This window comes from Delphinapterus leucas, chromosome 13 (genome assembly GCF_059928025.1).
Source record: "Delphinapterus leucas isolate spDelLeu-1000000601 "Yukka" chromosome 13, BTC_Dleu_Yukka2, whole genome shotgun sequence".
In the NCBI taxonomy this organism is placed as follows: Eukaryota; Metazoa; Chordata; class Mammalia; order Artiodactyla; family Monodontidae; genus Delphinapterus; species Delphinapterus leucas.
The window spans coordinates 83,239,122-83,264,620 of NC_143141.1; the positions used below are offsets into that span (position 1 = coordinate 83,239,122).

The 25,499-nt window shown below is 37.1% G+C and overlaps 1 protein-coding gene across 5 annotated transcripts in view; it reads left to right on the top strand.

Annotated features, from left to right (window-relative positions):
- The window catches only part of NBAS (NBAS subunit of NRZ tethering complex), a 343,094-nt gene that overhangs the window by 154,927 nt on the left and 162,668 nt on the right, over nt 1–25,499 (top strand). For all 5 annotated transcript variants that reach the window (XM_089923423.1, XM_089923419.1, XM_089923421.1 and 2 more), the window contains 6 exons: nt 1,864–1,926; nt 3,809–3,931; nt 8,700–8,802; nt 11,961–12,190; nt 14,859–14,971; nt 20,990–21,103. In XM_089923423.1, coding sequence (XP_089779549.1) covers nt 1,864–1,926; nt 3,809–3,931; nt 8,700–8,802; nt 11,961–12,190; nt 14,859–14,971; nt 20,990–21,103 — 746 coding nt within the window. The remainder of the gene's footprint in view (nt 1–1,863; nt 1,927–3,808; nt 3,932–8,699; nt 8,803–11,960; nt 12,191–14,858; nt 14,972–20,989; nt 21,104–25,499) is intronic.

The window sequence follows — 25,499 nt, forward strand, 5'->3', positions numbered from 1 at the left end:
ATTATAAATTAGCCTAGTATTAAAATATAGGCCTTCAAAATACTTCCTCTGGTTCTCTTTCGTCCTTGTGCCAACTTCGTCAATTCACGTTCTCCCAGTGATCAGTCGTTTATTTTTAGTGGTTAAATGGTTGGTATTTACCAAATGGTTAACTGTGTATTTTTTCACTATTTAGGAAATTAAATTTTTGTACATCTTACCCAGGCAGCACATTTCATCTGGCTGAAAAAAATCTTTAGTCATTATGTTTGTGAATGTCAGTTCACAGAGGAAGAACGCTATATTCTGAAAATCAGTGACAAATGTTTATTGTAGAGTTACAAAATGATAATTTAAAAAATATTTTTTCTGAATGAGTATGGTAATTGAAGTTATCTCCAATAAATGATCTTTTTTTTTTTTTGAAGGACTTTAAGTGGAATATACCCTAATTTATCACTCTAGTCCAAGGCCTGAAACTTGGTTTAAAAAGAGAGTATAATCTTTGTAAATTGCATGAACTAATTGCCACATAGATTTAGACCAGGACAGATTGATCGTTTTAAAGATAGTGAGTGGGCTTCCCTGGTGGCGCAGTGGTTGAGAATCTGCCTGCTAATGCAGGGGACACGGGTTCGAGCCCTGGTCTGGGATGATCCCACATGCCTCGGAGCAACTAGGCCCGTGAGCCACAACTACTGAGCCTGCGCGTCTGGAGCCTGTGCTGCGCAACAAGAGAGGCCGCGATAGTGACAGGCCTGCGCACCGCGATGAAGAGTGGCCCCCGCTTGCCACAACTAGAGAAAGCCCTCGCACAGAAACGAAGACCCAACACAGCAAAAATTAATTAATTAATAAATTCCTACCCCAAACATCTAAAAATAAAAATAAAAAAAAATAAAGATAGTGAGTGAGACTTTTGTGTTCAGTTAGGTCATTTTTAATTTTCCAAGTCCAGATAAAGATTTATATTTAGCTTTCTTATTAAATCCTAAGAATTGCTGGAATTCAGTTGAGTCATTGGTTGGAAGGCACCTGAGAGTGTCAGGTACAGTGGTTCTCAGTTGAGAGTCGTCCCTCCAAGTTGGGACACAGAGTTGCAGAGGGTGGCAGAGGGCTTTTATAGCAGTTGCTTAACCTTTCTACCAAATCCCTTGCACTTGTATGTGCGTTGTGCCGTGCTAAATCTACCCTATCAGCCACGTTTTTATTAGTTTATAATCTTTTTCACGGTAATGTTTCTCCTAGTCCCCCGTCTACTTTTTTCCCGAGAAAGGAAAAATGCTTGTTATCTCCACTCCCGGTAGGAATTATCTGTATGATGGCTATGTACTTCTCTTTCGTTTTAAAATATTGCAGTGGAGGCAGAGTGAATGATGACATGGGAGAAGTCCCCTGAGTATATAGAATCCTAATGGAAAAGTCCTAGGGGAGTCACAGGTGGAATAGATAGGACTAGGAGAAAGCCAACGTGCAGGGCCATGGTTCCTAATCTGTTTTATTGGTTAAAAGAGGAGAAATAAATGATGGCTTTATCGTTTACCACTTCTTTAAAGAAAGACTACAACTGATATATAATTCTGTTTTGCTTTTAGCAGAACTGAACTAAAAGTTCTTAGGAAAATAATTGCCCATATCTCACTAATCTGTAATAGAGAATATTGTTATATTCCAGTATTTTTTATCTTAATCTCTTTTGAGTCATGAAAGATGCTGAATGAGTATAGGAGATAAGACTGACCTTTTATTTGGACAGGGTGATACTGTCATATATTAAATACAAGGGAAACATCACTTTTTTTTTTAAACTTAAGTGAGTTTAGTATTTCAAGTAAAAAGTTACTACTAAAACCTAATTTAAATTCTTTTCTCTTAATCCTTTAGTCAGAAGACAGAGGTAACCACAGCTCTTCATGACATGGTAGACCAACTGGAACACATTCTCAGGTGAGAAAAATGACGATCTTTTGGTTCTATGCTGATTAAGGAGGTCTGTCCGAGAAATGTTACCTTAAATATGCCTAGTGATCATTTCCAGTTTCACCTAATATTTGTTTGACTCTCTTAGGAGTGAATTTTCTTAATAATGAATATAATACTAGCTTATTTTAGCAGAATGCTACAGTAATGAGAACATGGACTTTGAAGACTAGTAGAACTGTATTCACATCTAGGTGTTGTAACTTACAAGCTGAGTGATCTTTGAGCCTAGGGTTTTCTTAGCTCTCATATCTACCTCATGAGATGTGAAATTGATACTAGATAAAGCATTTAAAGTACCTCACACATAGTAGGTAAATAAGAACTATTAATTAGTTCCTTCAGCAGTTATTACATCCATCAGCAAACAATGTTTATTATAACCCCTGACTTTCCTTTTTGGGGGTATACTACATTTGATTGACTCTCTGGGTTATATTATATTAGTGACTCTAGCAATATTCTTTACTGTGAAAATGAAGCATTAAACTGTCTCTTTTGGAGACTGAAAATTTCTAATTTGCTATTCAGGAAGTTTAATATTGTTTACTAGTGTTCATTTTTATATGTATATATAATGTGCTTGTGTGTAATTTTTAAATATTTGCATTAAAAATGAAATTTTAGGACTAGTAAACTTTGTTCTTCCAATATATAATTATAGAAATTATAGGTAATAACATCACTTGATAGTGGTAATATGTGAAGTATAAGAATTTGGGAATCTACTAATTCGATGTCCCTCTCTTCTCCCCAGCCTCCCTGAAAAATTGAGCATAGTTTGAACAAAGCTTAATGGGTTAAGTCAGTATAGATTCATTCCTTACAAATCTGCATGGTTTCCTTTTTCTCCCTAATGAACCTGAAAAGAGCTTTCTCAAGGAAATACAATATAATAAACATACTGCATTTCATTAAAAAGTATTTCATAATATACATCATTTATTTCACCATACGTTCCTGGGTGTAACCATGGGTTGTCTTGATAGTCAAATTATGCTCTCAATACCTCAAGGGAACAGTAACACCCTTTAGGTTTCTGGATGATACCCAGGTCTTTCACTGTTCACCTTAATTGACTAACCTTTTAAAAGGAGAACTTTTTTTTTGCAGTTCCACCTCATGGCCATTAATAGTTGATAAATGTTTTAGTGTATATCATGTCAGGTGACGTGACCCATGGAACTTATCTTTATGAAGAGTTACTGAATTTTGTCCAACCTCTCTTTAAGCCCAGTAGTGGTTAATTCATAAATGTGAGATTTAGTGAGACAGAAAAGGTGTATATAAAATGCTGATAATTATGGAATAGGATATCTCAAGAAGATCCATATGAGAACAGAAATCTTATTTGTTTGTTTATAGAATGGATTCTTGAGGGAGATTGAGCCTTATGGGGTTTCTGTGGTTTTCCAACCCTAAAATTCTTTGCTTATTGCTTTTCTAGCAGCCTTGCCTATAACAGAATACTCACTAAGGTTGTTAAGAGTTAAAGCTGGGTATTGCAGTTATAGATTTGGCTTATTTTGCTGACTTGATGCTCTTACAGTACAGGAAGATTGTAGAAAGAAGATTTTGAGATAAGGATATGCCAGGCTTTTTAAAAAATGTTAACTTATCCCAAGTATATTGTAATAAAAGTCAGTAGGGGAAATAAGATTTGATATATAATTATTAGCTTTTTTTTTTTTGCGGAGAATTAATGTAATTTGTAAAATTTGGTCATTCTTTATGCTACTTTTTTAAAAAATACTTTTAACACCTAAGTGCTACTTGTGTGTTTAAGATTCTTAAGAGCTTTTTTGTTTGGTAGCAAGACTTATTTAAAAATTTTTCTTTTCACTTACAGTGTGTCAGAGATTTTGGAGAAACATGGACTTGAGAAACCAATTTCGTATGTTAAAAATACTCAGTCTAGCTCAGAGGAGGCACACAAGCTGATGGTTAGATTGACCAGGCACACCGGTCGTAAGTGAGTAATAAAATTAATTGATAATTGTATGTGATTAAGAAAAAGTACTACTTTTTTTCTTTTTCTGACTTCATTGGGTTATAATTGACCAACAATAAATTGCACATATTTAAAGTATAGAATATGATAAGTTTTGATATATGTATATACCCAGGAAGCCATCACCTCGTCAAAATAATGAATGTATCCATCACCCCTAAAAGCTTTCTCTTGCTCATTTATAATCCCCTCCCTCCTTCTGCTTCTCCTCATTACACCCCCATCCCCTCCCCAGGCTATCACTGATCTATTTTCTGTCTCTACATCGTACTTTGCATTTCCTAGAATTTTATGTAAATGGAGTCATAACAGTATGCACTTTGTTTGTTTTTTGTTTGGCTTCTTTCACTTAGCATAATTATTTTGTGATTCATCCATGTTGTATCATGGATCAGTAGTTTATTCCATTTTATTTGTTGACTAGTATTCCATTGAAGGGTTTATTGCACTTTGTTTATCTATTCACTTGTTGATGGACATTTGGTTTATTTTGAGTCTTGGCTTTTACAAATATAGCTGCTATGAATATTCATGTACAAGCCTTTGTATGGACATGCGCTTTCATTGCTTTTGGATAAATCCATGAGAGTGGAATGGCAGGATCATATGGTAGGTGGATGGTTAACTTTTAGAAAAACTGCCTGTCTTCCAAAGCATTTGTACCATTTTATTTTTTAATCAGTCTTTTAGGAGCATTCCAGTTGCTCTACATGCTTGTCAGTACTTGCTGTGGTCAGTCTTTTAAAGTTTAGTGATTTTAATAGGTATGTTGTGGTATCTAATTTTGGTTTTAATTGCTTTCTCCAGTGAGTAATAACGTTGAGCATCTTTTTAAGTGATTATTTGACATCAGTGTATCTTCTTAGATCGTTTTAAAAATTGGGTTCTTTACTGATTTTGAGAGTTTTCTTATACATTTAGGATACAAGTCCTTGTTAGATATATGCTTTGCAAAGATTTTCTCCTATCTATGCCTTATCTTTTCATTCTCATACCTGTGTCTTTTGAAGGGCATACTTTATAAATTTTGATGAGATCCAGCTTATCAGTTTGTTCTTTGTTGATTGTGCTTTTGATGTCATGTTAAGAAACTTTTGGCACAGAGATTTCCTCCTGCCATTTTTAGTAGCACTTTTGGTTTCACATTTTACAATCAGTTTCATGGCCCATTTTGAAAGTTCATTTTTGTTTATTGTTCAAGGTATAGATTATTTTTTTTTAATATCTGAATATTGCAGCATCATTTGTTGAAAAGACTGTCCTTTCTGTACTGAATTGCATTTGCATCTTTGTTGAATATCAGTTTTCCATATTACGGGGGCCTATTTTGGGGTTCTTTATTTTGATCCATTGATCTGTTTGTCTATCATTCCTCTAATAACCATCCTGTGTTAATTATTATGGATTTATAGTAATTCTTAAAATTATTGTAGATTTACAGGAAGCCTTAAAATTCTCTCTTTATCTCTGTCTCTTTCAACAGTTTACTCTAGTTATTGATTTATGTGCCTTATGTTCCCTTCAAAATCATAAGCTTATCTAAGGCAAGTGCTACAGTCACCAAACATCTAATTTGGAACCTTACATATCATTGGCCCTCTCTCAGTAATTACTAAGTGAATAATTTAGGAGGTGTTGACAATTTAAGTCTTAAACTTTCTTTACAGCTATAAACGATGGGTCAGTATTTCCCATCATGTTGGCTCTAGTCAAGAACCTACTCTTCAGTAAGAAAGCCTCCCTGTTGCTGCTAGATTACCTGCTGTCCTTCCACTGAATCCCTCAAATACTTCTAAAGTCCTTGCAGTTAATTTCTACTTATGGCATTCTACTTACTGTGAATATGTAAGAGAGTACGGCCTCTTTTTTCAAGGTAGTCAACTTGAAATGAATCTTAATTATTTCATATATGCTACTATGGCTTGGCCTTTAGCACCTATCGAATTTTCTTATGCATATTCTAAATGGTGGCAGATTTCACTGACTGTCACAAATCAGGTTTTACTATCTTGAGTGCAATACTATTTCTCGCTGGAAAATCCAAAGCTGTAATTAATACATCATGTTTGTATTCAGGTATTTCCCTATCAATTTGCACACCTCTTGTATAGTGCCTCCAGGTTCTTCTCTTGGTTCTTATTTACTGCATGTATTCTAAAAAGACCTTTGGAAATAATGTCTTATAATTTATTTTAATTAGAACCTGTACTTAAGGCTAGCCATGTGTGAGAAAACATTAATACCATCTGTCCCAGTGTTGCTGGCTTCTAGAAGAACAGCTGGGCTGCGAGAACTTGAATTCAGCTAGACAGTGCCCAGGTCTGATTTTATGAATCTGGTGCAAGATGGGCACTCACTTTTTCAAACATTTTGCTACTTTTCTGCCTGTGAGCGAAATTTGAAAGAGTCTTTTAATTCTTTGAAGCCCACCCAAAGAGTTCACGTACCAAGGTCTAACTAATGGAAACACTTCAGAGATTATCCTTGAAGACTTGCAAATATATCAGTTTGTTTTGTGTATTTGAATGCTGGAAAAAAAAATGTATTCTCTTAAGCTTTAATACATATCATAGAGAAATAATTGTTCATTTTGTGTAGCAAATAGAAAATGCTATAAGCAAATGAAGCATATGGTTATTAAAAATTTTAGGTGAAAAAAATTCCTGAAGACTAGAATTTTTGTAGGAAAGATCCCCAATGCATAATTTTTCCATAGCAATACTATTAAACACAGTCTATTTACCCTGTTTTTAATGCATAAGAAAGAAAATGACGCGTGGAAAAGGAACACCCAGTTGGTATTCGACAAACAGAAAACAGAACCAAACCTACCCTTTTCAAACAATGAGATTCATGATTATGTAGAACTTCAAGACTAGAAAATAAACATAAATGATGATTCCAAACTCACATATATTCAACAAAGATGAACTTTTGAGAGAGGTAGAGAGAATTACAACACATTCTCCCTCCTACTAGACAATATTAGTGGTTGTGTATGTGACTACAGAAAAACAAACAGATGTGTTTGTGACTTCCAGATTTATTCATTCACACTTGTTGAATGCTACTTTGTACCAGAAAAATATGGGAAGTGTCTTTTCATACATTCTAGTTCAAGTTAATTCTCATAATATACAAAAAAGGAAACTGAAGCTCAAAGAAATTAAGAAATTTATTCAAATCCATACAGGTAACTGAGCTTGTTTTTATACTCAGGAAAAATTTTGTTTCATTGTCTGTGTTTTTTCAAAATTAATCTCATCCCTTCCTTATCATTTTTTGAGATTCTCTTTAAGTGAGAAAGCTGAAATTCAGGAATGTTAAATATAGTCACGCAGCTAATATGTGACTCTCTGTGACATTGTTAACAACACTGTTTCCCCTGTTGCAGGAGAATCTGAACCACTGATTCTTTAACTCTGTAAGTCTGGATACTAACATGAAATGGTATTTGATCAACTAGATAGTGTAGGCCTCACTACTTAATCTCTGATTGGTAAATTGCTCCTAGAGGAACTGTGTAAATGAACTAGAAAACCTGGTAGGGGCTTGAAGCTTTGGCTTTCCCATGTGTGGTCACTGGCTTATCCTCGAGGGGACCCTGAAAACTATGCCAATGGAATTGTTACAAAAGGTATGAGCTCGGTGCTTTGTGACCAATTAGAGGGGTGGGATAGGGAGGGTGGAAGGAGGGAGACGCAAGAGGGAAGAGATATGGGGATATATGTATATGTATAGCTGATTCACTTTGTTATACAGCAAAAACTAACACACCATTGTAAAGCAGTTATACTCCAATAACGACGTTTAAAAAAAAAAAAAAAAAAGGTACTGACTTTTGTGGGGAATGAAGCTTCTTCCTAAGCCAGATAGGAGCTGCAGCTACCGTACAGGGCTTGTCGTACCTGGGCTGGCAACTGGGCTGTCGCCTGGATGGGAGAGAACCCCCGCAGTGCTCTATCCCAGGCTCTGTGGACTGCCTCAAGGAGTCCCACTGAGAGGAACCACTGGGGCTGCCGGGCTGGCCAGCTGTGCTTCCCGCCTCCAGACTCATGCCAGGTGTGGCCCCTGCTGCCCTCTGGGTCTGCCTGTGTGGTTGAAGTTAAGAACATACCCGGCTGGCGACTGCAGAGGGATGAAGATGGAATATGAAACTCATTCTCCTGTCTCCAAGTGCTTTTTCTGCTGTATCACAGCTGCTTTATCTTACTTTGCCGTGTGCTTTATTTTACCTTAGAAACTCATAGCTGTTTACCTTTGCCATTATCAGTTTTGTGTCTAGGCAGCCTACAGCAGAGGCAGCTCTGGCAACATCTCTGGCATTGGTGCGTCGCTGCCCAACTTTTCCCTCTATCTTTTTTTTTTTTGCCGTACGCGGGTTTCTCACTGTTGTGGCCTCTCCCGTTGCGGAGCACAGGCTCCGGACGCGCAGGCTCAGCAGCCATGGCTCACGGGCCTAGCCGCTCCACGGCACGTGGGATCTTCCCGGACCGGGGCACGAACCCGTGTCCCCTGCATCGGCAGGCGGACTGTCAACCACTGCACCACCAGGGAAGCCCTTCCCTCTATCTTTAATCAAAGTTTTTTTCCCTGGAAATTCAAATGAGATCTATTTCTCTTGATCATGTGGGAGCTGTGTGGCATATAGAATAGTGGTACCAATTTTTTTTACTTTTGACCAATTGAAGAGAGCAATTTCATGAATTATTTTCTTTTTTACCCCCAGGCAGCCTCCTGTCAGTGAGTCTCATTGGAGAATGTTGCTGCAAGACATGTTAACTATGCAGCAGAATGTTTACACCTGTCTAGACTCTGATGCTTGCTACGAGGTAACTCTGCATATGTAAATATTTCTTTGTAATTTTGTAATTTTGGTTGTTACATTTTGTTGATTGGACACAAGATGATGACCATAAGCTTCACTGTAAGTAATAGGATTGAATTATTGAATAATATTCAATAGCTCATAACTGAGTGATGCTTTAGAGTTTGAGCACTTGCATACATAACTTCTTCTTTGTTCGTTGCAACACCATTTATTTAGTGGGTTAATTCTTAGCTGGAAAACTCCGAATCGTACTTGGATCCTCTCTCTTCCATAGTTTTTGTGGTCACTAAAATTTGCTTCATGTGCCTGAGAAAAGTCTGTCAAATCTGTCCTCTCTTCATCTCTGCTAAATTGTTGTAATCCTCCAAACTTGTTTCCCTATTTCCATATCTCTTCCTCATTTACACGGAAGAGAGTATTCTTCTAAAACAGACCTTTTCATGACACTCCCCTTCTTAAAATGCGCTGCTATATAAAATAGATAAAATACCGTATCTACAGTTAGAAAGTAACCGTATTCCTTAGCCTGGCATAGAAAGCCACGGCAGATTCCAGCCACCCTGTCCATTCTCGCCTCTGACTGACACTCCCCGCCTTGTGTCCTGTGCTCCAGCAGTGCCAAATCTGTCATGAATTCCTCCACTCACGATGCTGTTTCCTGTTTCTGTGACTTTGTACGCATTATTCCCTTTGCCTGGAGTATATTCCTCTTTTTTAAATTTGAAAATTGCTGATAACTTTTAGGATTCAGCTCACTAATCATGCCCTCTAGGATGCCTTCCTTTGTCCTTTGATATAACTTATCTCTGTTACAGCCTTCCTTTGTTTCTGTCTGTTTCTTCCCTTTGGTCGTTAGCTCCTAGGTAGGCATTATCACATCGTGTTCACCCTCAGCTGCCCCGGGGCATGTTACAGTGTCTGGGACATAGAGGGTGCGTAAGGGTGGTGAGCTGACTAGGAGCGTAATTGAGGAGAATTTAATCCTTATTTTGGAAGGTGTGTGTATTACCACCAAATTACTCACGCTTTGTATGGAAAAGTGATCCAGCTAACCCGACTTTAATGAGATACAGTTTAAAAGAGGGTTCCCATTTGAATTTGCCTATCAAACAAACCAGATCAAAATCCTGTAGAATATTTCTTGTGTTGCTCTGCTCTGACATCACGAAGCGTAACCCGTTGATAAGATGAGAGTTATAAAGTAGGTCTCTGTTTCGTGAAATTGGTTGGTATTTTAATTTAAGGTAGTTTTACCAGAAGAGCGCTAATACAGACTGTTGAGAAATGAATGGCTTTGTATTTGAACTTCAGGTTTTTATGTGCTTGATGAGTGTAAACTTTATATCGGTGATTACACTCTCAGACCACGTACAGCTGCCAGAAACTTCACCTTTGTATCTAAAGCAAAACTTGAAATTCAGTTTCAGGAGAAAATAACCTATATGCACATGGGGTCCAAAATCTTACTGTCATTAGTAACCCTGCTTGAAGTAGTGTTTTTAAAGTGGGAGTAGCGTTATTTCCTGGTATTTTCTGACTCTGATTGAAAACTTAGCATTAAGTATATTACACTTGAACTTGCTCCTGTGTAGAGTAGTCTATCATAACAACTTGACGTAGTAAATTGTTCTAGTTATATTTTAACCTTTGCATTAGGCTTTGATATTTTAATGACTTCGCGCCGTTAGTCTTCCTCCTTTGAGAAAACATTTGAAAGCATATTATAACTGTCCTGAACCGATTCTAGAAGATAATACAGATTTGGCAAACTTACATTTTAAAATATTTTAGTGATGTTTAAATTATGCTATATTGTCTTACTGACCTGTGGCCACTGTATTAGGTTTTGCTGTCATTGGAAAATAATTTTAAATCTCATTGGCATAATTTTGATAAGGTGCAAGATTTCTATACAGCCCGTAGAGCAGAAATCTATATTGTTCATTTCAGCAAAACCTTTAAAATATTAGAGTGAGTGAATTTTATTTTTCAGTATTGGGCATTGACTCTTTATGGCTTACCTGAATAAACCAAAGGAATAGAGAAATTGTTACATCTAAGTCATTTTGGTCACATGGAGCAAGCCATTTTCACCTGTCATATAAGCGATTAGGGTTACTCACTGATAATTCGCTTTCTGTCACAATATGGATTTTATAGCAGATCTCTCGTAGGTATTAGTAATTTTATCCTTATCAGTCATTTTAGGAAACACCTGTCTAAAAATGTCTTCTCCAGAAGCCTAGAAACAAGTGAAAATAAGGGGGTCCTATGAAAATTGGGTAGCCTTCCTAATTATAAAGAAACTCTTGCTTCTCCATGAAATCTACTTTTTATCTCTTGCTTCTTTTTCTGTGTTATCCTCATCCAACAGTGGCATGATAGGAAAGAACGTTCTTGTGGAAGTTCTTGTGCTATTTATATATTGATGCTATTAGTGTGGGTTTAAAGGGAGCTCTTTAATAGGACTTTTTTGGAGTAAGTAGATAACCTCAATTATGGAATAAATTTTATGTTAATTGATGCTATTAGTTGCCTTGTAAAATACAATGACATTTGCATAACTGCCTTCCATCAGAGGCTTTTGTTTTATTTAAATAGTTTTTAAATTGCAGATTAGAAAAAAATGTTATGTGGTGTATTGTAATTCTAGTGACTAGGTGTAAGTAGAACGTTTGTAGCTTGGGTGTTTAGTTTATGAGGCTGACTTCAGATGCTTTAAACAGTCATTAATCATGTGTATCATATTCAAAGATTTTCTTTTAAAAAATTGAAATGTTATAAATACTTTAAGCAGAGTGTGGGACAGTGTGTCTAATGGATCCTGTTTTTAATAAGTATGAACTTTGGATATTTTACTCAAGTATTTGTTGTAACACATTAATATTATGCTTACCATTGGTTTGTTCAGTTAAGTTATTTCTTCTTCTTCCTGAAAGGGGGATTTTTTTACTGAGGTGACACTCACATAGCATAATACTAACCATTTTAAAGTGCGCTTCATTGTCATCTAGTACATTCATAAATATTGTGCAACCTCTGCCTGTAGGATGGATGTATTTTTAAAAATTTATTTCACTTGGATATCAGAGCCTCCATTGTGTCAAGAACTGAGTCCTCCCTCTTTAAGCACTAACTCCAGTTTCTTCTTTTCCCCAGATATTTACAGAGAGCCTTCTGTGTTCCAGTCGCCTTGAAAATATCCACCTGGCTGGACAGATGATGCACTGCAGTGCTTGTTCAATAAATCCACCAACTAGTGTAGCCCATAAAGGAAAAACCCAGTACAGGGTCAGTTATGAAAAAAGTATTGACTTGGTTTTGGCTGCCAGCAGAGAGTACTTCAATTCTTCTACCGGCCTCACTGACAGCTGCATGGATCTGGCCAGGTAGAGGAACTCTGTATTCTCCATAAGAGGGAGGGGGGGAGTTAGAATATACAAACTTCATTGTTGGTTTTATCCTCTACCTCACAAAATATGTTATCACAAGTACAGATTGACTCTACTCTATGGGGCGCCATTATTTATTGCTTGAATATAGAATGAAAACTTAATTACGTCCTAAGTATTCATCAACTCTCTTGTGACCCTTTTTCTCTAGCACACTTTCCCACAGTCATTCTAGATGATTATCTATAGGGTTATACTTTTCTTCTGTTGGAAGAGATTCAAGTGGTAGCCAGCAAGTTCAAGTTCTGGAAAATTTCAACACATTAGGTCGTGTCTGTATGCTTTACATGGCTTCCGCTCTGATTAGATGATAAAGCTCAGAAGTCCCTTCCAGGGGGAAATTTCTGGACTCTGAATTCTGTTCCTCTCTTAGCCTGTTGAACAGGAAAGTTTGTGTTCCTCTTTTTCCTATTGATTCTTAGGAGCTTTTTTTTTGCATATGGGACACGTGCCCTTTGCCTCTCTTAATGGTTAAACTGTGTTGCCAAGTTTTAATAATATACAGTTTATCTTTCAAGTGGCTATTTTGAATTTTTAAAAAACTCGGTTGTTATTCTTTTTTGTCTTTTGTGTCATCCTTTGAAAGACCTTTAATTCCCAAGACCATTAAAATAGTTTTTCGTATTGTTTTTTTTTACTACTTTGGTGGTTTTATTTTTGCATGGAAATTTTAGGCCCATTTGGAATTTATTTTGATGTAAAGATTGTGGTAGTTGTTTAGAGTTACTTTTCCCCTCAAATAACTGGTAGTTGTTTCAACTCTAGCAAAACTTAAAGGTAACTTTTTTCCCCCCAGTGATAACTTATCACAGAAAGAATCATGTTTTCTCAAACCATGTTATTGAACTTGACAAAGTTGTTTAAAATAGTTAGTAAACTTTTTCCTTCTCTCCCAAGGGGTAGTATTTCTATTTCAGATGATGAAAATATCAAATAGAACAACTGGGAGTTGTGTTTGACCTAAATCTTTTTGACAGATGCTCCTAGAGATCATTTTTGAAACTACACAGTACTTGCAGTATTTGCCTTTCATCCATCCCCTTTTCTCCTACAAGGACACACCTTCATTTAAAAAAGATGTCATATGTATGTAATGTGGCACCAAACTGATTGAGACCTGTGAGCCCAGATGTATTTAATTGTTTACAGTTTTATTGAAATAGAAAATAGCCCATCCATTCTTATTGATTAAATTACTATTTATTTACTAGGTTTTTTTTTTAATTGAGGAAGCAGTACATCCACAAGATGAAATATTTAAAAATACACAAAAGATAGATATGGAAGATGTCTTTCTCCTCATTCGAGTTCCTCTAACTTTATCCCTCAGTTATATTTTTAATCAGTTTCCTGTGTATCCTTCCGGAATATCTTATTAAAAGTTACCCCCTTCTTTCTTAAATCACAAATAAGTGTATACTACTTGTACCTATCTTTCTGTGTCTTGTTTTATTCACTTACGATCTATATTGTGGGTTTTTCCATGTGGATACATATAGGTTTGTTTCATTCCTTTTTGATGGTTGTAGACTATTTGACTTTTATACAATTTATTTAATTAGTTCCTGATTTAGTGTATTTTATTTTAAAAAGACTGTGGTAGTGAACATCCAGAATTATGTCTGGGCATGTGAGACCCTATCTGTAGTATAAATTCCTAGAACTGGGATTCCTGGGTTCAAAGTGCAGTTAGCATTTTGGTAGATGCCACAAATAGGTTGCATACTGTTTATCCTTGAACCAGTAGTAAGTATGTGTCAGTGCTCATCCGATTTAAATCCCCAAAGTTTGAAAGAGCGAGCTAGGCCTATATCTGTCGCTTGGTCTTGTAGGTAGATCCTGGGGCCTAGATATTTTCATGTGATGGTCCATGATTTTAGCACTGTTAGCTCTTCATGGCCTGATCTCTACCTGTCTTTCTAGTCTCATGCTCCACTGTTCCTCTCCATGCACCTTTCAGAAAATAGGTTTATTGTTAACTACAGTATTTATTAAGTATACTTTCTCTGAATTAAAAAAAATTGGCTTAAAATACTCCATAGGTATCACAAATTCATAGATTATCAAATCACTTTCATCTATATTTATCTCAGTACTACATCACCAACTGATTGTTTCTGATCAGAAAAATGTCTCTTGTGCAGTTTCTTAGGTTATTCCTTTTCCTTTGAGAGACAAAATTCTGATCGAATCAAGACATTTCTCTTTTCCTTAAAAGAATAACTATTAACTGTATTCCTTCTGTTTTTTTTAATCTTTTTTACATGATCATTATCTTTTGAGTCAACAGTGCACGGAACACTACACCCAGAGCTAACGTGTCTTGCTTTATCCTGTGATACCTTACGTACTGTCCGCATAACCCTGCGCAAATTGCTTCATTTCTGAGCTTCAGTTTTGGCTTCCTTAAAAAGAAGATGGTGATGTTTGCCTGTCTCACAGCCTTGCTGTGAGGATTAAGTAAGAGATCAGAAAGCCTCTAGCAGAATACCTGGCAGGAAGTTGGTTTTTGATAAATGTGTTGGATCTCTATGTTGTTGATCATAGAAAGGCAACTTAGCTGAACATATGTTACTTTTCCTTTTTAAAAATGAATTTCTCCTAGGTGCTGCTTACAGCTGATAACAGATAGACCCGCTGCCATTCAAGAGGAGCTAGATCTTATCCAAGCCCTGGGGTGCCTCGAAGAATTTGGGGTAAAGATTCTGCCTTTGCAAGGTGAGTTTTCTATTTAGTGTTGCACTGTTATTAACTCATTTTGCATTAGTTCACTCGTGTTCCTTTTTAGGTTTTTAACTAAAGAGTACTTTTGGTCATTTAGTCCATTAGCACTAGATTCTGCCCTCTGTCTCGTTTTTCAATAACAGTACATCTGTGAGGCTATTGGATAAAAACACAAATAGAAATTGGGGAATATGGATGAGAGTTTCAGGTTTACATCAGTTTTGGATTGCAATTTATTTATTTGTTTCAGTTGCATAGATTTAGAATTAGCTATAAATGATAATAGTTTATTTGTTTTTATGCTTACTGTAGAATATTCTTTAATTAAACAGATTTTTTTTTTTTTTAAGCAGCGGGAATGACAGGAAGTTGTTGTTTAGAATTAAGTTACTAGCAATTTGTTAACATTGCTCGAGTTCTTTTACCTAAAGGTAGAAGTCAGGTTAGTACCAACTCAAATAATCCTGCTGTTACACAGTCACCTGTCCTGTCAGGACAGTGGGTGTCTCCCAGTGTCCTGAACCTTACCTGATAAGGAGGAGGTAGATTTTCAATCCCAGACCTCATTGCCCTAAATGAAGTGGGTATGCTTGGTGATTTGTGGTATGCTTGGCTAGTTTCCATGTAATCTCTTATCTTTATTCTTAAAAAAAATGATGTTTACTATTTATTTTTTATTGAAGTATAGTTGATTTACAGTGTTGTGTTAGTTTCAGGTGTACAGCAAAGTGCTCTTACCTTTGTTCTTAACTCTGGAAACGTTTGGAATTGGGAGTGGGGGAGGCATAACTAAGTTCCTTCCATCTCTCTGGTTTTTGATAAATTTTCATCAGAATTGTGTGTGTGTCTCTCTTTTCCTTTTTTAAACTTCTAGTATCTTCGGTCAGTGATAGCCTGTTAAAGGTTCCTTGGTGTCTTTGTCTTCTGAGGTGCTTTGAGTCAGGTGGATCTTGGGGAATATGAGGCAGGAGAGACATTCTCATGTTTTCATGTGGATTTCCACTGTAGTTTTACTAAAAATTAAAGTTCTGCTTGTCAGACAAATTTATTAGACTTTTAAAAGGTAATATTACTATTACCTTGAATATCTCTGTTTGACAGTAGTTTGTATGTGATGTATAAATAGCCGGCAACATCTGAAACAACTGTGTTCAAGGTGACTGTTAAATCACTAGGAAATTCTATTCACTCGCACCATTTGTGTAATTTTTGAGCTCAGAGCTTCTTAAAATTGTGAGGATTAATCACAGTTACCAAAAAGCATTTTCAGTTTATTCTCAAATATCTTAAATTGTTAACCACCTCTCCCGAAACACTTATATTTTTAATTGAGGATTTCAGTCATGAGAGAGTCTAGAGCACTGTGAAACTTTTGTCTTTCTTATATCTCTTGTTAGGTCAAGTCATTATAGCTTTGACTCTGTGTGTGTGTATATTTTAGCTAGTTATTTAATTCAAGCAGATTGATAGAATACAAAAAATGGTTTCCCAAATGCTATTAAAGTTTGAAAATTACGTTGCGCTCTGATTTTTCTTCGGTGCTCGGTTAGCACTATTTGCACATCAGCAAACTGTAGGTTCTGAGAAGTTTCCTGACTGAGGAGAGTCTTAAGGAAGACTTTGCTTTCATGTTTTGACAGCTTTTCAGTTTGATAGATTAATTTGGAATTTCCTGTTAGAATGGCTTCTGGATGTGGAGATGGAATATTCTTTTCGTGTACTGTTTGTTGTATTTATGTCACAAATATAATTTAGGTTTCAGTATTCATCAGTAATATTGGACGAACAAAGTTACTTGATATTTAAAGATTTATGGTCCAGGCATTTTTTATTGTAGTCAGTGTACAGTAGTTCATTTTGTCACTTTGCTTTGAAGCCTTCTTTGCCTACACTCCAGGAGTTGCTGCACCTCTCAGCAGGTGAGGGCTAGTGGTACTAGATAAGTTATCATGCATGAGTTAATAGAAAACGGGATTACAAATATCATATAAAAAATAATGCCTCGTGTAAGAATCGCCTATGGTGTGTTTGTGTGTGTACATATGTGTGCTTTTCCCCATATCTTGGGTGTTTATGTTGCGTAAATTATTCTTACTATTCAAGTGAACCAATTTAGGATATTTTAGTTATCCCTGTGTTCTTTCTACAATAGAGTAAGTCGGTTTTCCAGACTTACGACATTGTGTTAAGCCCAGCTGGGAGCCCATGTTGCCACTTATTGCTGAGTAACTGGACACGTGTCTTAACCTTTCTTTGTGTTTGACTTTTCTCATTTACAAAATGAGCCTAGTAATGAGTACCTTATAGAATTGCTTATAAAGATTAAGTCTGTATGTTTGTAGTGCCTGGGATATAGTAAGAGCTCTCTAAGTATCAGCTGTCATTTTTATTATCTTCCTTGGAGGTCCTCTTAATGATGGCAGAATTAGAGTGGTCTTACCTACTTTCTCCTTCTCCCTCCCTCTCTCCCTCACTGTCCCTTCCTTCTCCTCCACTCTCCTTTCCTTACATTCAATAAAGACTAATTTAGGCACTTTTATTCCAGCAACCAAAATAATGAAGGGTACCTCTTGACTTGGAGGGACTAATATACTGAGAGGCGTGACATGCAGGCCTGATTCTGTCTTGTTGGGTTTAAATTCTGATTCAGCCACCTTGAGGTGTGTGATCTGTGGCAACTTAATGGCTTTGAACTTTACCTTCCTCAGTTGGAGATAATAGTAAAATATTCCCTGGACAGTCCTGAAAGTTATATCTTGAACACTGAGAATCCTTATACTAGAGAATCCAATACTTAAGCATTTCTGTGAATATGTTAGTAATAATAATAATAATTGAGTGATTTTTAAGTTCTAAGTATACTTTGCATGTAATTATTAATTCTTGTAAATACCCTGTGAGGTAGTGACTGTTATTGTTTTCATTTTTCTAGATCAAGGCACAGAGAGGTTAAGTAGCTTACTTGTGGTCACACAGCTAGTTAGAGGTGGAACTAGGTAGTCTGTTTGGCTCAAGAACTTGCATATGTAACAGTAAACAATACTCTACTGATGAGGAGGTGTGAAAGTAAAAGATTCTTTGAGAAGGAAACTCTGACCTTTGCTCTCTGTCATCAGCTAAGTGACTGACTTCTACACATTATCTCCTTCCTCACCTATATGGTCCGATTTGTCCTTCTGCAACATCATGAGGAGCTATATACGTTCTGCATCTTTGATGCCCTTCATGAGCGACCGAAATTGAAATTTTACATCTGTGTTTTGCTGGGCATGTGCTCTCCCTTCCTCCTAAGGTTGTTATGAGACTGTTTGCCGTGTGGGTAACTGGCCAATAAATGGTTCTTATGTCTGATATGGGAGTGTGTGTGTGTGTGTGTGTGTGTGTGTTTGTGTGTGTGTGTCTTGTAGTAGTTTTTAAAAATATTTGTGAGATCTAGAGGAAATTGAGGAATCCTCAATTATTAAAAGATACATATATGCTTATTCTTTTCTTGTTCATTAATTTCAGTTTGAAAAGGAATTTTAGGAGTCAAAAGACCTCTTCCCTTCATGGAAAGATAATAACATCTATGGCTTGAATTAATTCAAATAAGAAATCACATTTTGAAATATAATTTAGCATGTCCTATGGTAAACAGTAAAAGAGAACTGGTATAGTGATGGTCCAGAGGCTTAAAAGATAGATAAATAAAATAAAAAGGCATTTTTAACATGGCAGTTACATTCTGTTAGAATCCTACTCTCCAAATGTATTTAATGTGCTTGAAGTCTTAGTAATATACCATGCTTAGGGCAACAAGCAGAAAACCAAACTTGAGCATTCCAGTAAAAGGAAGTATAGAGAAAATGATGATCCATTGCCGTGTGTAGTCTCAGTTTTCCACCTTAATTTTATTGAGCTGGAAAGAGTGGTAACAGTAAGGAAATCAGCTTATTAGAGTTATAAACCTAGAGTTTCTCTAAGAAGGGTATAAGAATTCATCAAACAAGACCATTGAAGCATCTGTGAAAACCCGGACTTTTAGGTACATAGAATGATGATAATATCTATAAGTGTTGTTTTGAAAATCAGGTTAGAAATATATAGAAATACCTTTCTCATAGTTACTGAATCTGAAGTGTTGAAGTAATGGTACACATTTTCTTAAAATATATATGTACTAGGAGAAAAACACATAAAACAACAGATGTTGAGGTAAAAAACCCAGTCTTTTGATTGAGAAAAGTTATGAAAAAGTTTGAAGTATATTGTATCAGTTAGTTTTTGTTAGACTGTCCTATAGTAAAAAAAAAAAAAAAAAAAAAAAACTCAAAAATCTCAGTGCGATACTGTAAGTTTAAACCTGGCATCGTAGCAGCAGAGGGAAGAGATCAGGAATCCCATGATGATGACTCCTAAGCATTTGCTTAGAAGTGGCGTATGTCACTTCCACCCACATTTCATTGCCTATAGAAGTCACATGGCCAGCCTGAAAGTTAATGAGGTGGGTATTTGTGACGTGAAAACAATACGGTCTGCGGAAGCTGTACTCAGCTTAGATATTAGCCGTCCTGATTGTGAAGCAACTGAAGTCTACGTCTACCTTACATCTTAGAGTAAAGACCGCCACAGGGTTACTGTACTAGCAGTTGCATGAATAGCTATCTTGAAATAGCCCAATACACTCTAAAGTATTTATGGATAAAAAGACATGATATTTGCATATGGTTCAGGAAAAATAGATGTGTGTAGATACATACGTTTATGTGTATATATGCATGTGTTTGGGGGAAGGGGGGAAGGGCATGCATGATTGCAAGTGTGAATGGAACAAATGATTAACAATTGGTTGATCTTGGCAAAAACTGTAGCGGAGTTCTTTGTACCATTCTTGCAACCTTTCTGTGAGTATGAAATTTAGTCATGATAAAAACTTACTCCCCACCCCCCCAAAAAAAAAGCCTATTCCAAAGAAAAACTACTACCTTTCTCCTTTATATCCACAATCCCTGGGCCCCCTCCCACCTACCTAGAAGAAGTTTTGGGGGAAAATAGGATGTATGTTATATAGCCACGGATTTAGGAATGGATAAAGGAATGAAGGTGTGAAGAATATTTAAGGAGCTGGATTGAATTCAGGTCCCATCACTTTCAGTGACCTTAGCCAAAGTACTTAATCTTTCTGCACCTCAGTTTCTTCCCCTGTGGATAATAGTACCTGCCTTGTTAGGTTCTGCCTTGTAGGATTAACACACATAAAGCACCTACAACAGTGCCTAGGACACAGGTCATATTCATTTCATGTCAGCTACTATCATGATAATTGTTATTGTTGTATTTACTGGGTCCTAGCTTCCCAGGTAGTGCCATGTTTCTTAAAAGTTAACACCTCTATCCTGAATAGATACCATTTCTTCCTAGCATATACATAATAGTCTTTAATTCAAGTTTTTTTTCCCCCTTTAAGTGTGCCTAATTACCTCATAGTGTGGATTAGTGTGATCAGACATATTTTATTTTCCTAACATCTAGCTTAAGTGAGAGGATGGGGACTGTTTTTAGAGAAAGGTTAATAAATTGGGTCAGTGAGCGCTTTGAGGACTCCTGCCCTCCAAACTGGTATGACGTGGTGGAGGTAGAAGATGGATATTTGGAACATGGAATGGATTTTAGGGGGGTTGAGGTAAGGTGGCGCGACTGGTGTACCAGGAAGTATGCGAAGTTTTCAAAGACAGATACCGCCTTCTTTAAAATTTTCCCTAAGTCCTGACCTGGCACTTGAAAAGGTGACACTTTTTCTTAGCTTCAGAATGCCAGTTCATTTGCTGTGTTTCAGAAGTTTGGTGATAAAGAAAAGATCCATGTTCTACATTATTTATTCAGAAGCAACAGTAACTTTACTGTTTTTAAAAAATTGTGTCTTTTACTTAATTCTTATTGATCTGGGGGTTAACACAGTTTTCATTTTGCTTGGTTGACATAACAAAGTGTTATGTCCCTGGTCACAAGTCTAAAGTATGTCTTTCTCTGTAGTGCGACTGTGCTCTGATCGGATCGGCCTCATCAAGGAGTGTATTTGCCAGTCCCCGATGTGCTACAAGCAATCTACCAAACTGCTGGGCCTGGCTGAGCTGCTGAGGGTAGCAGGTAAGTTTTGAATGCTGAACTGCAGAGTACGGATCTGTGTTATTCTCAACATCACCTAGGCAAACATCACCTAGGAATATGTGCTTATAGGTGTCAGAGGAGCTGCTTTTGGGCAAGGATTTGTCTTTTCTAGAAAGGTTGGCATGTTGTAAAACCGTGCACCTATATTGAGCTGTTTGGACCTTCTGTTATTTAAACGAGGGCAGGCTTATTTGGGGTGCCACCAAGTGGTTTCGAGGTCAGAAACAGAAGTCAGGGTTACCATTTATAACCAGAAAACTGAAAAGTAGGACCAGCCGGCCCTACCAGTTCACCTTCAATGTTGAAATTTGGTGTGATATTTTTGGTCCTGAATAGTTTCTTAGAAAAATTTGTGCCTTTTCTATTTGGTCAGGTTTTCACATGTGTTATTTCATTTTCTATTAAGTGGTGTTGATGATGTATTCTTCCTATTTTACGAGGGAAATTGAAGATCAGAGAAGTTAAGTATCTTGCTCAACAGGGTTAAATAGCAGGCCATGGCTTTCAAGGAAAGTCTTTCTGACTCTACACTTCACTTTTTGCACTGTTCTGCTTACCAATCTTTTAATACTTTTCTTTCGTATTTTTGACTTATCCAACATGTATCCCACCTGATGGACATCGTCAAGTGGGTCCTCATCTTCTTAAACAGATTTTAAATGTGCAGCTTAAATTTTTCAAATGGATCCAGCACAATTTGTGACAGTTACCTTCCCGTTTCAACTAAAAGAATAAACACGAACCCCCTGCTGACTTGAAACACTAGTTATCTGTACTACACGTCTGTCTGTTTGCTAAGTGGTCTTCCTTTGGGACACCATCCATCTCCCAGCCCATGTGATCCCGGGAGACTTGCCAATCAAGATGCTTTGCCACAGTTGTTGGCCTCAGTATTCTGTCCACCACCCAGTTCAGGGATGACCGTGTGACTCAAACAGAACCAATCAAAATCTTTCCTGATGCTTGATATATAAACACAGGAAGACAGAGGCTCTTTCTTCCTTTCCAAATGAAAGTCATAAGGATACAACCTTGGGGATGCTGGCCGTCATTTATCTGATCAGTTTTCTGAAAATAAATCCATTTGAAAGAGAGAAAGAAAATACCCTAATGATATAGTACATGCCTCTGGATGTAATCCTGCCTAAAGAGACTTCTAACCCAAGAATTGTTTTACTTAAATTGAGATAAATTCCATTTTTAGCTTAAAAAAAAAGTAAAGGGGATTTTTGTTTATTTTGAGCTTTAAAAAATATATATTTAGTATATTTAGTGGACACACTTATTAATGTTTAAAATTTTTTATGTGTAGAACTCTTCTTCTTAAGGCCTGTAGTTTTAGTAAATTTTATTGTGTCAGTTGTCCTTTTCTAGCCTATCCAAAAGCATAACACTAGCATCTTCACCTTTGGACTTGTAGCAGCCTTGGAAAGGTGCCGACACCGTGACTGGGGCCAGGCATCCTTCGTGAGGCATCTCCCATGGCTGCGGAGAAATCGGGTGTGGAGTCAGGAGACCGGTCCACTCCTGACCGTCCCGTTCATTTGCTAAATGACTCAAGCTTCAGTTTCTGCATCTGGAAAATAGAAATGACACCCCCCTTGCTTCACCTGCCAGAGTATAAGAGACCCACATGAGTTAATGCATATAAAAGCACTTTGTAAACTTTGAAGCACTCTGATCATCAGGGAGGAATTTCATAAGGATCCAGTTCATAGAAACTAATGAAGCAGTCAGGGATGCCGTCTGCATTTTCCATGTACCTGCCTACTAGGATTAATTTCCATTTTTGTCTTTGTGACGTTGACATAGAAATGGGAAGATCAGTGATCTTGGCCAACCTGCATTTATAATGGTATGAACATTCTTCTTCCGTCCCGCAGAGCCCATTTATGTGGCCCACATGGTGTTCAGACCTCTTTTCTTCATTGCAGCTATTTTAGTTCTCGTATTTGGAACCATCTCAACTTGGCCACCTCTCTTTCACAAACTTTAATGTGGAATCTGTATTATAACTTCAGTGCAGTATCATTAAAAAATAAGACTAGTATCTACATTTCATTCAACATAGTGTTTTTATTGTGAGCCCCCTGAGTGCACATAATAGCTAATACGTACCTGTGACTGCTGTGTGCCAGTTCCCTTCTGTGCCCTTTTAACGTACTGCCTCTTTTGCTGTGCACAACAGCCTCTTATTAGCCACATTTTACAGATGGGGAAATAGAGGCCTCAGAGAGCTAAAGTAATATCACTTTGTCAGTACTTTGGATACAGGGTTCTGTTACACACCTGCTGCCCTCTGGGGATTTAGAATCTTAGAGGTCTGCGGAAGCAGTGAATTATGCTGCATCGTGGGCTGTGACGGTAGCACATGGCTTCTGTAAACAAATGTTATAGAACTTGAAGAAAGGCAATTCTCATATTTTGCTGGGGGTGGAGTGGTATTAAGAAAGGGATCACAGGCAGGTGACATGTGTCTGAAGCTTATAGAATGTTATGGTTATTTATCGCTGCTTTACAAACCACCCCCAAACTTAGTAGCTTAAAATAACAACAGTCACGTCTTTTTATCTCTCCCAGTTCTGCTGGTTGACTGGGCAGTTCAGGGTCTTTTATGAAATTGCAGTCAGATACAGCAGCTAGGGATGGGCTCATCCCAAAGCCTGCTTTATTCACATGTCTGGCCTCTGGGCTGAGAAGATCTTTTAAAAAGCTGGGGAATGGAGTAGCTAGGGCTTTCTCTTCTCTGTGTGGCTTCTCCTTATTGTCTTTCCTTAAGGTGTTCTCAGACTACCCAGATGTCTTACGTGGCTGAGGGATCCCAGAGAAACCAGCGAAACTTCATGTCGTTTTTCTGTAATTTAGCTTTGGAATTTGGGTAGCTTCATTTCCATTGTGTCTCATTCACAGAAGCAGTCACACAGGCCCTCCCAAGTTCAAGGGAAATAGTTAAGTTGAGGGGCCTGGGCCATCTGCTCCTGAGCTGGCTTCCATGGCTGTTGGAAAAGGCCTCCATTGCTCCCTGGCTGGTGGTGCGAGGCCTCAGCTCCTTGCCCCGTGGAGCTCTCCACAGGGCTTCCGGAGTGTCCTTTTAACATGGCAGTTCCTGGGTTTCTCCTAGAGCAGTTGATCTACGAGAGAGCAGGGCGGATTCCGTAATGCTTTTTATGACCAATCTTGGAAGTCACACTGTTGTTTACAGCATGTTCTGTTTGTTAGAAGTAAATCACTAGTCAGCCCCCACTCAAGGGGAGAAGCATTAAGCTCCATCTTTAGAAGAGTATCAAAGAATTTGTGGACAAAATTTAAATTATATTTCATATACTCAGGGCTTTGTCAGACCACCATTAGTATTTTCTTCAGACTAAACATCTGGATCATTTTCTTTAATAGATTTCTAGTCTGGCTATACTCCTGGCTGTTCTCCCTGAGAATTTTGTTTTGTTTGTAGGATTTTTCTAGACATCATTCTTTTCAAGCCTATTTTTGCTTATGTTTTTCCTTTTAACCACCTGCTCAGATTGCCTGATATACAAATTAACTTTATCACAATGAAACTATAAAATTTAAGTCCATTTTACTTTGTGCTTAAGTTTTTTCCCCTTTTATTTGTCATTTATGAATTATAATTAGAACATTCAAAGGGTAAAATTTTTAAATAAATAGGAAAAATATTTAAATTCCCTATTGGGAGGAAAACTTTTCCTCTACCCACTTAGATTGGAATGGCTGGTCTGGGGGTGAATACATACATACATACATACATATATATGTATTATTAGGGTATGGTTGATTTACAGTGTTGTGGTAGTTTCACGTGTGCAGCAAAGTGATTGAGTTATACATATACATATGTTCATTCTTTTTCAGATTCTTTTCTCATATAGGCTGTCACAGAATATTGAGTAGAGTTCCTTGTGCTATACAGTAGGTCCTTGTTGGTTACCTATCTTATGTATAGTAGTGTGTTTGTGTTTATCCCAGGCTTCTGATTTATCCCTCCCGTACCATGTTTCCCCTTTGGTAGCCATAAGTTTGTTTTCGATATCTGTAAGCCTGTTTCTGTTTTGTAAATAAGTTCTTTTGTTTCCTTTTTTTAAAAATTAGATTCCACATATGAGTGATATATGTTATTTGTTTTTCTGTGTCTGACTTCACTAAGTATGAGAATCTCTAGGTCCATCCATGTTGCTGCAAATGGCGTTATTTCATTCTTTATTAAGGCTGAGTAATATTCCATTGTATGTGTGTACCACATCTTCTTTATCCATTCCTCTGTTGATGGGCATTTAGGTTGCTTCCACGTCCTGGCTATTGTAAATAGCGCTGCAGTGAACAACGGGGTGCATGCATCCTTTCAGATTATGGTTTCCTC